The sequence below is a fragment of the Podarcis tiliguerta genome, assembly GCF_965153285.1.
Source record: "Podarcis tiliguerta genome assembly, chromosome: 2".
In the NCBI taxonomy this organism is placed as follows: Eukaryota; Metazoa; Chordata; class Lepidosauria; order Squamata; family Lacertidae; genus Podarcis; species Podarcis tiliguerta.
The window spans coordinates 6553840-6571469 of NC_139535.1; the positions used below are offsets into that span (position 1 = coordinate 6553840).

The 17630-nt window shown below is 44.9% G+C and overlaps 1 protein-coding gene across 3 annotated transcripts; it reads right to left on the reverse strand.

The window, feature by feature from the left end:
• LOC310670493 (uncharacterized protein) lies at positions 1-11820 on the reverse strand. 3 transcript variants are annotated; one of them, XM_083425937.1, is made up of 4 exons: positions 11754-11820; positions 1143-3846; positions 699-845; positions 1-601 (listed from the first exon to the last, which is right to left on the reverse strand). In XM_083425937.1, the coding sequence occupies exons 1-2, from the start codon at positions 11788-11790 to the stop codon at positions 2303-2305; spliced, it is 1581 nt and encodes a 526-aa protein (XP_083282063.1). In that variant the 5' UTR covers positions 11791-11820; the 3' UTR covers positions 1-601; positions 699-845; positions 1143-2302. The 3 variants fall into 3 exon arrangements, with proteins under 3 accessions (XP_083282063.1, XP_083282062.1, XP_083282064.1); XM_083425936.1 differs by having other exon boundaries at positions 1-845; XM_083425938.1 differs by having other exon boundaries at positions 1-845; positions 1143-3843; positions 11754-11805.
• Between the last annotated feature and the right edge of the window lie 5810 nt (positions 11821-17630).

Here is a 17630-nt window from a genome sequence, read left to right on the forward strand (position 1 = left end):
TTGGTTTTTTTAAATAAAATTTTATTCATTTTTCTTTTTCATTCATTACATACATCTCAAAGTCTTAACATTTACTATGTGTTCCTTCCTCCCTCCCCTCCTAGGCTTCCCCAACTTCCGCTTCTGGTTTGTTTCTCTTTTCACCCACCTTGCTACCTCCTAACAGAAAAAGTTATTAATAACATGACATCAAACCTAAATACATAAAAGTAAACACACCATATTTCTCTATCTTCTACACATTTTCTAATACTAATAGTGTGAATGTTTATTTAAATCCTGCCATCAACTCTATCTTTGTTTCTTTGTTTCTATAAATGGTTCCCATTGTTTTTCAAAGTTGCTGTTGTCCTTTTCTCTTGTCTGTCTGTCATTTTTGCCAGTTCTACATCATCATCATCATCATCATCATTTTTAATTTGTATACCGCCTTTCTATCTTACAATACTCAAGGCGGTGTGCAAGCTGAGGAAACAAAAAATGTACATCTTATAACAATCTAATGCAATACAAAAATGTGATAATAAAACATAACTTTAAAATAGGCAACCTCCATCCAAAAAGTAACATTCAACAATCATTAGAATAGTTTAAAATAATACTATCAACATATAAAAGTTAATCAGAAATCCACTTAACAGTTACAATAATATCTAAACTGTAATCATTACAAAATGGCAAGCCACAGTACATAAAACAATACAGTACACATTGAGAAGCAGAGAGTGGGGCAAGGCAGGTGGAAGGAGGCCTTGCCGGATGGAGTCTCTCCCCTCAGAGTTCATCAACTTCTTTAGTTGGTATTTCTCCAGTCTTCCAATTTTGTGCAATCAACATTCTTGCTGCTGTAGTGGCATACATAAATAAAGTCCTCTTTTCTTTCCTTATGTCTTGGCCTAAAATACCTAGTAAGAAGGCTTCTGGTTTTTAACAAAAGTTATTTTCAACATTTTCTTCAATTCATTATATATCATTTCCCAAAAGGCTTTTACCTTTTTACAATCCCACCACATATGATAAAACGTACCTTCTATTTCACATCTCCAACACTCTCTTTTCATTTTTATACATTTTTGCCAGTTTAACCGGTGATAGATACCATCTATACATCATGTTCATATAGTTCTCTCTCAATAGTATACATTTAATCATTACCAATTTTACTTCTTCGTCTTTGGTTTCCCACTCCAAAAGAATGTTATATGCCTTTTTAAAATAATTTTGTTCTTTCTTCTATCACTGCCTCGTTGGAATTTGGAAACCGACTAGGAGATGCCTTTCTTATTGTCCTCTTTAAAGATATCCTTTAATTGTCTATGATGCAGCCAGCTTTGAAGATGTTCTTTTATTTCGTCATATTCTTTCCATTGCCTCTATTCCGGCCACTGCCTGGATATTTCGGAGACATAAAACTTAAATCTCTCCTAGGCAGATGAAGGTGAAGAACCACACATCCTGAAACAGTGACTTATTAACACTCTAGACACAGGCTGGAAAATCAATGCATCTTCTAAACTGCTCTAATTTCTCTCTCAACCAAAGGTGTCACGGACTTTGAAGACACTCGAACTCAGGACACAAGGGAGAAGCGTGCTAAGAGGAAGGCATACATGGCAAACCCCAACCATGATCAACTCCCACCTGGAAAGCTATGTCCCTACTGTGGAGGGACGTGTGGGTCCAGAATTGGCCTCCATAGTCACTTACGGACTCATTGTTAAAACTGTGTTTATGGAAGACAATCTTACTTGGCTACGAGCGATCGCCAAAGAAGAAGAATTTCTCTCTTGACTGCGTATTGAGGCTTATTATACGGTATATGTTTTTCAACAGCATTTGTTCATTAGAGCTATGATCTGTGGGGCTAGACTCTCATTGCAAAGATACGTCATTTACATACGTCAACAGAATACCAGCGAATGCATTTGTGTCTATGAAAAATATCAGATCAATTCACACCAGATTAACAAATTTGGGGGATGGGAGAAATATTAAAGCAACGCTATATACAAGTGATGAATACATGGGAAATAACGCATGAGAAAGAAAATAGAACCTAGCTATGTAAATCCAACTCTGATCAGGAGAACAATCCGCAACACAGCCACTAAAAGGGGAAAAAAATCCAATGAAAGTAAATTCTAATTCTGAACACAATCATTGTTTTACTCTCTGTAGGAGTTATTTGATATGATTAAAGATCTTCCCACACTCCAACCCTTTCTGTTTCCCTTGTACGAGTTCTTTTCAGTTTAGTAAGGGAGTCCTTGTCACCTAAGTTCTTTCTATAGGCCAAACACTTCTAAGATTTCCTCCCTGTATGAGTTCTTTGGTGGCTAGTAAGCTGCTTACTGCGATGGAAGCTTTTTCCACACTCCAAACATGTATACGGTTTCTCTCCTGTATGAGTTCTTTCATGCGACTTAAGGGAGCTACTTTGAGTGAAGCTCATTCCACACTCTGAACATGTATACGGTTTCTCTCCTGTATGAGTTCGTTGATGCAACGTAAGGGAGCTACTGTACCTGAAGCTCCTTCCACACTCCGAACATGTATACGGTTTCTCTCTTGTATGAGTTCGTTGATGCGACTTAAGGGAGCTACTGCACCTGAAGCTCCTTCCACACTCCGAACATGTATACGGCTTCTCTCCTGTATGAGTTCGTTGATGCAACGTAAGGGAGCTACTGCACCTGAAGCTCCTTCCACACTCCGAACATGTATACGGTTTCTCTCCTGTATGAGTTCTTTGATGCAACGTGAGTTGGCTACTGCGACAGAAGCTCTTGCCACACTCCAAACATTTATACGGTTTCTCTCCTGTGTGCAATCTTTGATGCAAGGTAAGGCTGCAACTGTAGCTGAAGGTCTTTCCACACTCCAAACATGTATATCGTTTCTCCCCTGTATGAACTCTTTCATGTGAGGAAAGGGAGTCGATGCGACTGAAGTTCTTGCCACATTCCCAGCATTTATAAGGTCTGCTGCCTCGATGAGTTTGTTGATGTCTAGCAAGCCCATTGTGGTGAGCGAAGCTCATTCCACACTCCAAGCACGTATGCGGTTTCTCCCCTGTATGAGTTCGTTGATGCGACTTAAGGGTGCTACTCTGACTGAAGCTCCTTCCACACTCTGAACATGTATACGGTTTTTCCCCTGTATGAGATCTTTGATGCGAGGTAAGGGCACCATTCTCACTGAAGCTCTTTCCACACTCCAAACATGTATACGGTTTCTCCCCTGTATGAGATCTTTGATGCCTAGTAAGAGTACCACAGTGACTGAAGCTCTTTCCACACTCTGAACATTTATACGGTTTCTCTCCTGTATGAGATCTTTGATGCAAGATAAGGGCACTACTGTGACTGAAGCTCTTCCCACACTCCAAACATTTGTAAGGTTTCTCCCCTGTATGAGTTCGTTGATGGGACTTAAGTAAGCTACTCCGACTGAAGCTCTTTCCACACTCTGAACATGTATACGGTTTCTCCCCTGTATGAGATCTTTGGTGCAAGATAAAGACACTATTGTGACTGAAGCTTTTTCCACACTCTGAACATGTGTACGGTTTCTCCCCTGTATGAGATCTTTGGTGCAAGATAAAGGCACTACTGTTACTGAAGCTCTTTCCACACTCCAAACATTCATGTTTTTTCTCCTCTCTGGGAATTTGATTTTCACCACCTTGAGACATACAAGAGTCACCCTCCGGCTTCTGCTTTCGTCTCCCCTCTCGCCTTCTGCCTCCATCTTGAACCCTCAGATTCCTTTGCTCCCCCTCCTCTTTGGATCCTTTCGGTGACACTTCTGATTGTTCCCCTTCTGCCAGCATCCCTTCAACATCTCCTGATGGAATAAAAAGGCAAACTGATGAAATGCTAAAGGAGCATCTTCATCCCAATCATTCAGTCAGGACACAGAGATCCAGGTCCCAGGGCCTTGTGGCAGTTCCCTCACTGTGAGAAGGGAAGTTACAGGGAACAAGGCGGAGGGCCTTCTTGGCAGTGGTGCCCACCCTGTGGAACGCCCTCCCGTCAGTTGTCAAAAAAATAACTATGCAAATTTTAGAAGACAACTGGAGGCAGCACTGTGTAGGGAAGTTTTTAATGTTTTATTTTTTATTGTGCTTTTATCTTTGTTGGAAGCCACCTAGAATGGCTGGGGCAACCCAGTCCAATCCGTGGGGTACAAATAATGAAAGTATTAATGTTAGTATTATTATTTATTGAGTTTATATACCACCCTATACCCCGAGGTCTCAGCGTGGTTCACAGAAAGGTCACATCATACATAATCAGAATAAAAATAACCACCCAATAACCCCTCCCCCCAAAAAAGAGCCACGTTTGAAAAAGACTACAGGATGTCAAACATATCAAGCAAAAACCTGGATAAAAAGGAACATGTTTGCATGGCACTTAAAGGTGTATATCCCTTCATGGATCACTGCCTTGTTGTGGCGAAGGGGCTTGAATAACTCAGAGAAGCTATGACCTATGCCATGCAGAGCCACCCAAGACAGACAGGTCAGCCGAGAGTTTAGACTAAACGTGATCCACCTGGAGAAGAAAGTGGCAACCCACTCCAGTATTATGCCATGAAAGCTCCATGGACATAAAAAAGGAGAAGCTTTGAGAAGAAAGCGACTGTTTCCAAGGCATGCTCTGGTTCATGGGGTAACGGAGAGTCGGAAATGACTAAGACGAGTAAACAACAACGAAGGTTTATAAGAAAGGCGCCAGGCCAACTTCCCTGGGGAGAGCATTCCACAGACAGGGAGCCACTGCAGAGAAAGCCCTGTTCTCGTGTTGCCACCCTCAGACCACTTGAGGAGGAGGCCCTCATAAGGGGATCTCAGGGTCCAGGTAGGTAGGTTCATATGGAAAGAAGCAGCCCTTGAAGTATTCCTGGTCCTGAGCCATTTAAGGCTTTATAAGTCAAAACCAGCACCTTGAATTAAGCCCAGAAACTAATTGGTAGCCAGTGCAGTCAGACCAGGATGGGTGTAATATGCTCAAGCCATCTTTCTCCGGTGAGCAACCTGGCCGCTGAATTCTGCACTAGCTGAAGTTTCCAAACTGTCTTCAGAGGCAGCCCTACGTATAACGCATACCTATATCTAACCTTGAAGTTCCCGGAGCATAGACAACAGTAGATAGGCTATCCCTGGCCAGATAGGGGTGTAGCTGGGCTACCAGCCAAAGCTGATGGAAGGCACTTCAGGCCATCTGAGCCTCGAGCAACAGCAAAGGATCCAGGAGAACCCCCAAGCTACGAACCTGCTCCTCCAGAGGAAGTGTAACCCCATCAAGAGCAGGCGACCTCCCACCCATCTGCTCTAGGAACCACCCACTAACTGAGCCTTATCTGGAGTGAGCTTCAATTTGTTGGCTCTCATCCAGCCTATTACCCAGGCAAGACACTGGTTCAGCACTTCCACTGCCTCATCTGGAGATAGAAAGGAGAAATAGAGCTGAGTGTCATCAGCATACTGCTGGCGCCGTACTCCGAACCTCTGGATAACCCCTCCCAGCGATTTCATGTTGATGTTAAAGAACATGGGGGATTGGATTGGGCCTTGCGGAAGTTCACATTGAAGCTTCCATGGGGCTGAAAAGCATTCTCCAAGTAACACCCTTTGGCAATGACCAGATGATCTCCGCAGGCAGCTGGATCGAGGCGGGTCGGGGCTGCTGATTCTTCTAGACCTGTCAGCAGCCTTCGACATGGTTGATCATGAACTCCTGGACCACCGCCTTGCCGACGTGGGGATCCAGGGCACAGTCCTTCAATGGCTGCGCTCGTTTCTCTCCGGTCGGGGACAGAGGGTGGCGCTTGGGGGGGAATTGTCATCCTGCCACTCCTTGGTGTGTAGAGTGCCCCAGGGTGCGATACTCTCCCTGATGCTTTTTAACATCTTTATGCGCCCCCTCGCCCAGCTTGTCCGGAGTTTTGGGCTGGGCTGCCATCAGTATGCTGATGACACCCAACTCTTATCTGCTGATGGATGGCCATCCTGACTCGGCCCCAGACACACTGATCAGATGCTTGGAAGCTGTGGCTGGATGGTTACGTGGGAGCTGGTTGAAGTTAAATCCTTCGAAGACAGAGGTCCTCTGGCTGGGACGGGACGATATGGGATTGAGGGGGCAACTCCCATCTCTAGCGGGAGTGCAATTAGTGCCAGCACCATCCGTTAAGAGTTTGGGTGTAATCTTCGATACCTCCCTCTCCATGGAGGCGCAGATTGCAGCTACAACAAAGGCGGCATTTTTTCATCTCCGCCAAGCTAAGCAGTTGGCTCCTTACCTCTCTCGCCCTGACCTAGCCACTGTGATCCACGTGACGGTCACCTCCAGACTGGATTATTGTAACTCGCTCTACGTGGGGCTGCCCTTGAGACTGACCCAGAAACTCCAGCGGGTGCAGAATGCCGCAGTGAGACTCCTTACAGGGTCTTCGCTGCAAGATCACATTCATCCGGTGCTATACCAGCTGCACTGGCTCCCGGTGGAGTACAGGATCGGGTTTAAGGTGCTGGTTTTAACCTTCAAAGCCCTATACGGCCTAGGATCCTCGTACCTACGGGACCGCCTCTCCTGGTATGCCCCACAGAGGAACTTACGGTCTTCAAATAAAAACATCTTGAAGGTCCCAGGCCTCAGAGAGGTTAGGCTGGCCTCAACTAGAGCCATGGCTTTTTCAGCTGCGGCTCCAACCTTGTGGAACGCTCTGTCACAAGAGACTAGGGCCCTGCAAGACTTGACATCTTTCCGCAGGGCCTGCAAGACAGAGCTGTTCCACCAGGCCTTTGGTCAGGGTGCAGCCTGACTCCCTCCTTTGGCAATCTTTACAAAACTTTAGTTATGGTTGCCATCAATTTTCAATTTGATCTTAATTAATTTTTTATAATGTTTTATAATGTTGCACTAATTTAGTGTTGTTAGCCGCCCTGAGCCCGGCTTCGGCTGGGGAGGGCGGGATATAAATAAAATTTATTATTATTATTATTATTATTATTATTATTATTATCCAAGTAGGAATGGAACCACCGCAAAGCAGTGCCACCCACCCCCAGTTCAGAGAGTCACTCCAGAAGGATACCATGGTGGATGGTATTGAAAGCCGCTGAGAGGTGGAGAACAATGAACAGGGACACATTTCCCTTGTCTCTCTCTCGACAGAGGTCATCATACAGGGCCACCAAAGCAGTTTCCGTACCAAAACCAGGCCTAAACCTGATTGAAATGGATCCAGAAAATCAGTTTCTTCCAAAAGCACCTGGATCTGGTCTGTGACCACTTGCTCCAGAACCTTGCCCAGGAAAGGGAGATCAACAACTGGCCGGTAGTTAGGCTTTCTGAATTCAGAGAAGGTTTCTTAAGGAGTGGTTTTACCACTGCCTCCTTCAAACATGCAGGGACCACCCCCTCTTGTAAAGAGGCACTGATCATCTCCCTGGCCCAGCCACCTGTTCCTTCCCTGCTGGATTTTATCAGCCAAGAGGGGCAAGGGTCTAGAGTGCAAATGGTCGCCCTGACTGATCCAAGCACCTTGTCCATATCCTTGAGCCTTACCAACTGAAAAAACTCATCCAAGACAACAGGACTAGACTGTGCTCTGGACGCCCCATGAGACTCATCTGCTGTAATAGCAGTCAAGATCTTGGTGGATGCAAGCAATTTTATCTCCTTCTTTTTCCTCGATAAAGTTTATTATAGAAAGTATATATACAATCAATATACCATTCATGAAATAAAATATTCCAACATAAAATAAAGATATGTAAAATAAAAATTCCAACACCGTGACTTCCCTCCGCCTCAACTCAATATCTTTCAATATTCTATACTCTTATTTACATTGTGTTTTTTATAGTATTCAACAGTCACCTATTATTAATTTGTCATAATCTGATTCAACTTTACATCCTTAGTCCATACATATCAACTGGTTTTCTTTAGAACAGTGTTTTTTCATTTGGTCCTCAAAGCATTGCCATTCCTTCCTTAAATTCTGGTTTGACTGGTGTCTTACGGCTGCCGTTTGGCCAATTCTATAAAGTCACATAATTTACCCATCCAGTCTGCTTTTGTGGGAATAATGTCCCCTTTCTCATTTTTAGCAAGTAATAATCTGGCTGCATCGGGACGCGGGTGGCGCTGTGGGTTAAAGCCTCAGCGCCTAGGGCTTGCCGATCGAAAGGTCGGCGGTTCGAATCCCCGCGGCGGGGTGCGCTCCCGCTGTTCGGTCCCAGCGCCTGCCAACCTAGCAGTTCGAAAGCACCCCTGGGTGCAAGTAGATAAATAGGGACCGCTTACTAGCGGGAAGGTAAACGGCGTTTCCGTGTGCGGCTCTGGCTCGCCAGAGCAGCAATGTCACGCTGGCCATGTGACCCAGAAGTGTCTTCGGACAGCGCTGGCCCTTGGCCTCTTTGAGTGAGATGGGCGCACAACCCTAGAGTCTGTCAAGACTGGCCCGTACGGGCAGGGGTACCTTTACCTTTACCTTTAATCTGGCTGCAGCTGTGGCATATAAGAATAACCTTTTGTTATCCTGTGGGGTGTCCTTTCCTATCATGCCCATTAGGTATGCCTCTGGCTTTTTTTCTATAGGAGCTTTGAGCATCTTTTTTAGCTCTTCATGGATACACCCCCAAAATTTATTAATTTTCTCACAGCACCACCATACATGTATCATTGTTTCCTCTGCATTATTGCATTTCCAACATTGGTTGGATTTGAGTTCATATATCTTGGCTAGTTTGGAAGGTGTCACATACCACCTGTATAACATTTTCATTAAGTTTTCCTTGATAGTATAACAGGCAGTAAATCTGATATCTAACCTCCAGAGTCTCTCCCACTGTTCCATCTGTATTGTGGGGCCGATCTCCTGGGCCCATTTAACCATTACATCCTTTACTTCCTCGTCTTTCAGATACCATTCCAATAACAGTTTTAGAGAATTTTTTTTGTCATTTCGTAATAATGCTTTTTGTAGTTTGGGTTCATCTTTCCCAAAGCCAATTTTTTTGGTGATATGGAAGGCAATCGGTGAGGTAGTGCCTTATCTCTCTGAATGTTTTCAATCTCAGATGTCCTTGTCTTCTTTTAATAGTTGACTATAGGTTGCCCAATTTCCCTCCATATTTATTTTTTTGACTGAAAAAGCCTCTACTGGGGACAGCCACCATAGGTGTTTGGGTTTTTAATAATGGTTGGTATTTTGTCCACACTTTATAAAGAGCATTTCTGACTATATGATTAGTGAACCCTCTGTGGACTTTGACTTTATGCCATCCGTACCTGTAGTTGCAACTCTCCAAATCAAGGATATGTTTTCTCTAATAAGATCCAATCCTTTATCCAAGATAGGCACGAGGCTTTGAAATATGTCCTTAAATCAGGGAGTGCGAAACCCGCCCCTTTCTTTTTTTGTCTGTCAGTAATTTGTATTTTATGCGGGGTTTCTTACCCTGCCATATGAACCTGGTCAGATCTCTCCTGCAATCGACATAGCATTGTGGCAAGCAATTTTAACAACAAAATGCTCTGCAAAGCAGTCAAAGCAAGCTACCATTAGTTCTACCAGCTCCTTTGGGCCAGCCTGTAAAAGGCCCCGTACAACACAGAAAAGTTATGCCGGACAACATGATGAGGATGCAATGGAGGCAAAAAACTATGCTTTCTTTGCTGCCTTCACTGCCACTAGGGAGGCTTGATAATGAGCCCTTACCAGTGTTTGGTTGCATTCATTAGGATCTTTCATCCATTTGCGTTCAGTCTCCCAGCTTGGAGTGTACCAGGGGGCCAATCGGGCTCCACAAAGTGGGAGAGGACGCTCAGGAATATTTGTATTATTAGTAGTGTTATCATTATTAGCCTGTCTGTATAAGGCCTCAGCCACATGTGGACTTTTAATGTGGACGTGAAGTTGCTTGTTTCTCCTTTTTTAAAAAACCTCTTCTGCCCAGAACTGCTCTTGCAGAAACTGCTGTTTAATTGAAACACAAGTAATTTAAAATGTGTATGTTGGTGCGATGTCATTGGGTTGTTTTTGTTTCTGTTTCGATTATGTACTTTTGAGTTTTTATATTGTAATTTTATCCTATGAACCGTCCTGAGGCCTGTGGGTATGGGGAGGTATATAAAGTTAACAAACGATAGTAAAATCAGGTCGGATAAAAATTATTACAAGTTCCAGGGGGAGCCTCTGCAGAAGGTTTTCCAATGCTTAAGGGTTTGCCTTGACCCCTAGCCCTATGAAGAGACTAAGGAAAGTCTCCCACCTGCCCATGTTGGCCTGCTGGGAGGAGAAAGATCTTTTCCATTAGGAAAAGATGTCCTACCCCCATAAAAAGGGGGAAGACCTATAAATGAAAAAAAATAGCGGAATTATATACAGAATGCAATAATTATGGGAAATGTAAATATAATAATAATAATAATAATAATAATAATAATAATAATAATAATTTATTTACACCCCACCCATCTCGCTGCTGAGTTTCACCAGCCACTCTGGGCGGCTCCCAATCGAGTGTTAAAAACGATACAGCATTTAAATATTTAAAACTTTCCTAAACAGGGCTGCCTTCAGATGTCTTTTAAAAATAGGATAGCTGCTTATTTCCTTGACATCTGATGGGAGGGTGTTTCACTGGAAGGGCACCACTACTAAGAAAGCCCTCTGCCTGGTTCCCTGTAACATCACTTCTTGCAATGAGGGAACCGCCAGAAGGTGCTGGATCTCAGTGTCCGGGCTGAACAATGGGAGTGGAGATGCTCCTTCAGGTCTACTGGGCTGAGGCCGTTGAGGGCTTTAAAGTCAGAACTAAAACTTTGACTTGTGTTCAGAAACGTACTGGGAGCCAATGCAGATCTCTCAGGGCCGGCGTTATATGATCCTGTGACTGGCCATTCCCAGTCACCAGCCTAGCTGCCGCATTCTGGATCAGTTGCAGTTTTCGGGTCACCTTCAAAGGTAGCCCCACATAGAGAGCATTGCAGTAATCCAAGCGGGAGATAACCAGAGCATGCACCACTCTGGTGAGACAGTCCGTGGGCAAGTAGGGTCTCAGCCTGCGTCCCAGATGGAGCTGGTAGACAGCTGCCCTGGACACAGAATTGACCTGCATCTACATGGACAGCTGTGAGTCCAAAATGACTCCCAGGCTGCGCACCTGGTCCTTCAGGGACACAATTACCCCATTCAGGACCAGGGAGTCCCCCACACCTGTCCGCCCCCTGTCCTCTCAAAACAGTACTTCTGTCTTGTCAGGATTCAACCTCAATCTGTTAGCCACCATCCATCCTCCAACCACCTCCAGACACTCACACAGGACCTTCATCGCCTTCACTGGTTCTCATTTGAAAGAGAGGCAGAGCTGGGTCTCATCTGCAAATTGACGGCCACCCATCCCAATCCCCTGATAAACTCTCCCAGCGGCTGCATGCAGATGTTAAAAAGCGTGGGTATTATGGGAAATACATGGGAAATACCCTTTGCAAAAGCGTGTGCATTAGGCGACATCTGCACCAAACTGCTGGCCAACTTCCAAGAGCTCTATTTAAAAATAATAAGATGTGAAAATCTGAACAAATTGATGACTAGAAAAAGGAGACAGAGGAAAAGAACTTACATTGAAACGCTTTGCCTAATAGGGGTTTTTTTAATCCCTCTCCACACTGCCTCCAGCTGCACCCCCCCCCCGTCTCTCCCCCTTTATAATACATAATGATATGACGCACCTCCAGCGCCTCCGAGAGGAATGACAGCCGCCGCCATGACAGGTATCTCTCCCCCGCCAGAAGCGGGACAGGAAGCGGAAGCTCCTATTCTCCCGTCAGCCTTTTTCCTCCTCTCTAGGAATCTCAGCTCTGTCGCCGCTGCTCTTAACCGTTTCGGAGCCGAGCGGCAGTAGCCTCTGGGATTCTCCGGGCAAAGAGCGAGGAGAGGCGCTGGTCTCGCCTCCGGAAAGACCCGCTGGATCAGCTGCGCGGCCGCCCCAAAAAGTTTTTTAAACTATGTTTTTATACAAAATATTTTATTTTCAAAATAACAACAGTTCCGCTTTTGGTAAATAGATATCCAATCCAAATTTGCAATAAAAGGCTTTTCCTCGCCCCCCTCTTGTTTCCATTCCCCCCCTTTTTTCTCCTTGCATATAATTATATTTCTCCAATTAATTTCAACTTCTTTTCCCCCTCCTAATTCTATTCTTAGTTCATCATTGTTACATCAAACCTGCCAATGTTTTGACGTTTTGCAGTGTTCTCTAAAACAGTCTATAAAGTTTTCCCATTCTTGATTCAATTGTTTCTCATCTTGGTGCCTGATCTTCACCGTAAGTTTAGCCATTTCGGCAGAGTCATTCATCTTAGTTTTCCATTCTTCTTTCTTTGGGAACTTTTCTTCTTGCCACATCTGGGCTAGCAGCATTCTGGCCGCTGTAGTCGCATAAATAAACAGTCTCCTTTGCTTCCTTGGCAATTCTTCTTCTATTACACCTAGTAAAAAAAAGCCTCTGGTTGTTGTTTTTTACAAATGTAATTTTAAACATTTTTTAAATTCATTGTATATAACTTCCCAGACTCCTTTACTTTCTTAAATGTCCACCACCACATATGAAAAAAATGTACCTACTTTATCCTTACATTTCCAGCACAAATTAGAGGTATCTTTATACATTTTAGCAAGCTTTACTGGAGTCAAATACCATTGGTACATATCTTCATAGAATTTTATTTTAATGAACTGCATGCTGTGAATTTTTAAAATCTCTTTCCACGGCTTTCCCCATGATTCAAGTGGTATATGTCTTTTGCCCAGTGAGATTGAATATTCCAGGCTGTGAGGTCTTTCCCTGCTTTGATAAATGACGCACCAGATCACTTAGAGATATGCTAGTACATACTGACTTACCACACACCTCTACACAGCAGACCTTGACCACAGCTCCACAAGGTTTATTCAAACGCGGACATTGCACTGCTTGTAGGTATGCATTACAAGTGGAAGAATTTTCTAATAGTAGAGGCTTTAAGTTTACCATACAATCTTTGCCACATGTGCAAATGCAATTCCTCGCCCCACCCTCAAATTAAAAAAAAATATGTATAAATGGTTTCTAGAAAAGAATAACATTTCTAAGTGATATATGCCATCGGATCCTTTAACGGTGTTTTATGGTAATGTACCATTGCGTTCAAAACAGTAAGTAGCAACATTTTATACAGTCAAACCTCGGTTGTCAAACGTAATCCCGTTCGGCTTCCAAAATGTTTGACAATCGAGACACGGTTTCTGATTGGCTGCAAGAGCCTCGTGCCCTCAAGCAGAAGCCGCGTCGGATGTTCAGCTTCCGAAAAACGTTCAAAAACTGAAAAATGCACGTCTGGTTTTTTGGCGTTCGGGAGCTGAAATATTCCAAAACGGAGGTGTTCAGAAGCCGAGGTTGACTGTATTCGGATACTATTTCTCTTTTATTAAAAGCATAAGAAGAGCTGCTTGATCAGGACAATGGCCCTTCTAGGGCAGCATCCTGTTCTCACAGTGGCCAACCAGAGGGAACCAGAGGGCAGGATCCGAGCAGAAGAGCCCTCTCCTCTCCTGCAACTGGTATTCAGAAGCATTGCTGCCTCTGAGGACTGTGGGTGAAGAAAATATAGTGAATAGAATCATAGAGTGGAAGGGCCTGTGGGTCATCTAGTCCAACCTGCTGCAATGGAGGAATCTACAATGATGTTGGCATCTGTCTGTCTCGGGAGACCATGGAGGAGTGTGCCTTTGGGGGTGAGGTCAAGATGTTGGGAGAGTTGCAGTGCCTTCTCTGGCTGTAGAGTCCAATATGGGGGACATGTTTATTCTATGACCTATGGATCCCTTTTGCTCAAATATGGGGGGAGGGGGAATCAACTCAGCAGGGGGAGAGAGAGAGAACATCCCTGGAGGGGGTGGGCACAGTGAAGGGAAATAATGCTCCAGCCACTCCCTGCAAAGGCGGTGGAGTCGGCTGCAAACCTCTCGGGGTCCCTGGGCCTCCTGGTAGCGGGAATGCCTGAATCTCTGGTGCTGAGCATGTGAGCTGAGGGCGTCCCCATCCAGGAGGGTCTTCATACCTCTTCCCAAGATCTCCCAAGTGGGGCAGTTTAGAGATTTGGACAGCAGCCTCCAATATGGCTGAAGGATTGTCCCCTGCAGCCTCTTTTCCTATTCTTTCCAGGTTCTGCTTCGAGGCAAAGGCTGGCCAAGGGAGCGTGGACCACAAGGGGCCTCAGCCAGAGGTGGGGGAACCTCAGGTCCTGCTTCAAGCTGCTCTGGGTTGGAGCAGGATCCAGCCCCAGCCTCCCTGCCTGCTTTCTTCCATGCATCCAACCTCTGCAGCCTCTCTTCTGCAAAAGGACCATGCACAAGGCAGGAGGGAGGAGGGGCTTTTGCCCTGGAGGACCAAGCTGCTCCTCCAGCTTCCTGCCTCTCTGGGAATCCTGCACTTCATCTTTAACCCTTTGAGCACCAGGCAGCTGGGGGAGAGGGTGAATAAATCTCTCCCTTGTGGGAACTCTGATCTCTACTTCCACAATGTTGGGACTTCTTAGGCAGTGATGAGAGGCAGTGTCATGTAGTGGTTAGAGTGCTCGACTATGGCCTTGGAAGACCAGGGATCGAATTCCTCACCAGGTAGCCATGGGGCCAGTCTATGCCTCTCAGCGTAGCCTAACTCACAGGGTTGTTGTAGGTTTCTCGGTTTTATATCTTAATCTTATTCTGTGAAGCACCCTGAGACCCCCGAGTATAGGGTGGTATAATAATAATAATAATAATAATAATAATAATAATAATAATAGGCATTGGGACGATTTTATGGAAAAAAGAAGATGGGAGCCAGAAAAAGCCTGGGAGCCACTGTGTTAAAGGGGTGTGTGTGTCACAGATTGCATTTCAATTTCCCTGCGTTCTTTATGTTCCCACCTTGTGAATGTGCTGGGCAAGGGGGGATGTGTGGCTGTGTGTGTGTATGGGCAGCTTCCATAAAATGATAGAGTTGGAAGGGACCCCAAAGGTCCTCTAGTCCAGCCCCCTGCAATATATGGCTGCAAGGAAGCAGAAACACACAATCTCAGCAAGGCAGGGGGAGAGACGTCATCAGAGGAAGAGGCCGTTTGCTCCCTGAACTCCTCTCTAATTGGAGCTAAAGAAGATGCCGTCTACAATTGAATCAGCAAAGTTCACGTCCGTATCCTCCCCTTTCACTAGAGCATACTTTCCCACACTTGGGTCTCCAGATCTTTCAGGACTACAACTCCTATCACTCCCAGCAGTCATAAGGGATGATGGGAATCGTAGTCCAAAAATAGCTAGAGGCCCATGTTTGGGAAAGCCTGCACCTAGGGTAGAGTACCTAGGGCAACGGTTTTCCTAACAAAGGCATTTTTTACATTTCTGTGCAAATATATCTTTAAAACTGCATTTAAAACAGAATTCAGTTTTTAGCATCGCCTCCTGGATGAGGTTGGATTTCCTTTTGGGGTCTGGGGTTCAGCAGCTCTCTGCCCAGGAATTCCCAGGAAGGGCTTGCACCTTATAATGGGAGTGCAAGCATTTTAGTGAACGACAGACATATGGGGGGGACCAGAGGACAGTTTCTAAGAAGGCAGCAGAGTAGAGATGTAAAATCTCCGGAAATTTTGAAGCCATGGGGGGGGGGGGGAGAAACGTTTTTCCTTGTTTTTTTCTGGAAAACTTGAAAAAAAAATCAGCGTGGAGTAGTTTTCAGATTCCATGAAACACAGTGTATATAAAAGTATTAGGCTTGCAATAAAACAGGTAACCACCCCCCTTTCTCTCAAAAGCAACAAAACAGCAAGAAACCACCAACATAAATAATAATCAAAATTGCCTCTTAGCACCAACAGCAAATAAAGTTAAGGTCCACCTCAATATTTAAGCTGCATGGAAGGTCTACCCTTTGAGTAGCGCTTTAAAAGCAATAGAAGATACAACATATACATGCAGTTTATTCTATCTCACTTTCTAAACTACTGCTATCATTTTCCATTTCTTCTTCCTCTTCCTCTATGTCATTTCCCCCATGGACTTCTAAAAAACGGCTTTGGGGGGAAACGGGGGGACGGACTGTCCCCACCCCCATTTTTCCGGTTTTTTCCAGGCCTTCCCATCTCCACTTGAGGACAGCGGGGGCAAAGCGTAAGGCAATTTTTTTGCATGCCAGGCCCAGAAGGAAGCAACATCCAGTTACTGAATATTATGTTGCACTAAGGCTCAAACTCTGTATGAAAGGAAAAGGAGTCTGTGTGTTTTCTAAATTGAACTTGTTATTATATCTTATAAACCGCATGGTGGTAAGAGAGCTTCTAAACAGTTTACAAAAATAGACAACAGAACATTAAAATGATGGATAAAACACAGTTAAAAGCAGGTATTTAAGGGTATTCAGAAGATGATTAAAGTCAGCAGTGGTTAAAAGGAAGTAAATCGCAGGCAGCTTCTACGTGTTCAGATGCGCTGGCCCAACGGAAATGTTTTGAGCAGTTGCCGGAAAGATTACAGTGAGAGCACCTGCCTGTGTCTGTCGACAGGGAGCTCCAAAGTGGGGGTTCTGGAAGACCTGGGGGGGGGATGGAAAAAGGGGGGAGGACACGTTTTTTCCTCTTTCCCCCCAAAGTCATTTTTTTCGAGGAAAAATTGAAATTGAAAATGTGTGGAATATTCAAACTATATCAAACAATTTTTTCCAATTTTTCCAGGAAAAAAGGGCTTTAGGAAAAATCTGTGTGTCCCCCCCCCCTTTTTCTAGTTTTTTTCCAGGCCTTCCCATCTCTAGGCATGAGCAACAGGCATCCATTGGAGAAGATGGGTTAAGTTTGCTGGACTAATACCTGCACTATCAGGTATTTCTGAAACCAGTAGGAGAACACTCCAATCTCCCAGGACATTCTATACAAGATCTGAAAGTCGCGGTCTCATTACAAAAGAATTTCAGAAATAGACTGGAAAGAGAAGTTGCTGAATTGCAACTTACTACCAAACTTAAAGGAGGGACGGGGGTGGCGCTGTGGGTTAAAGCCTCAGCGCCTAGGGCTTGCCGATCGAAAGGTCGGCGGTTTGAATCCCCGCAGCGGGGTGCGCTCCCGCTGTTTGGTCCCAGCGCCTGCCAACCTAGCAGTTCGAAAGCACTCTCGGGTGCAAGTAGATAAATAGGGACCGCTTACTAGCGGGAAGGTAAACGGTGTTTCCGTGTGCTGCGCTGGCTCGCCAGAGCAGCGATGTCACACTGGCCACGTGACCCGGAAGTGTCTTCGGACAGCGCTGGCCCCCGGCCTCTTTGAGTGAGATGGGCGCACAACCCTAGAGTCTGTCAAGACTGGCCCGTATGGGCAGGGGTACCTTTACCTTTACCTTTACCAAACTTAAAACCATGGAGAGATCTGGTCTGAATAGAGACAATGGATTCTTATCTCATTATACATGATAAGCTATTTTAGCCATCTCACCCCTTGCTTTTTCCTGTAAGACCAATTGCAGGCATTAACAGTCCTCAACAGGTTTACCACACCGATCAGCCAGTCACCCATTCCCACCACCCTTCTGAGTAGTACCCCTCCCCA

What these genes read in the sequence shown, in the direction of transcription:
- LOC310670493 (XM_083425937.1), bottom strand. Translation starts at nt 11,790, where the DNA reads ATGGCGGCGGCTGTCATTCCTCTCGGAGGCGCTGGAG. An exon ending in TCCTCTCGGAGGCGCTGGAG is followed by an intron (nt 3,847 to 11,753) that starts GTGCGTCATATC and finishes TTATTCCATCAG; the next exon opens with GAGATGTTGAAGGGATGCTG.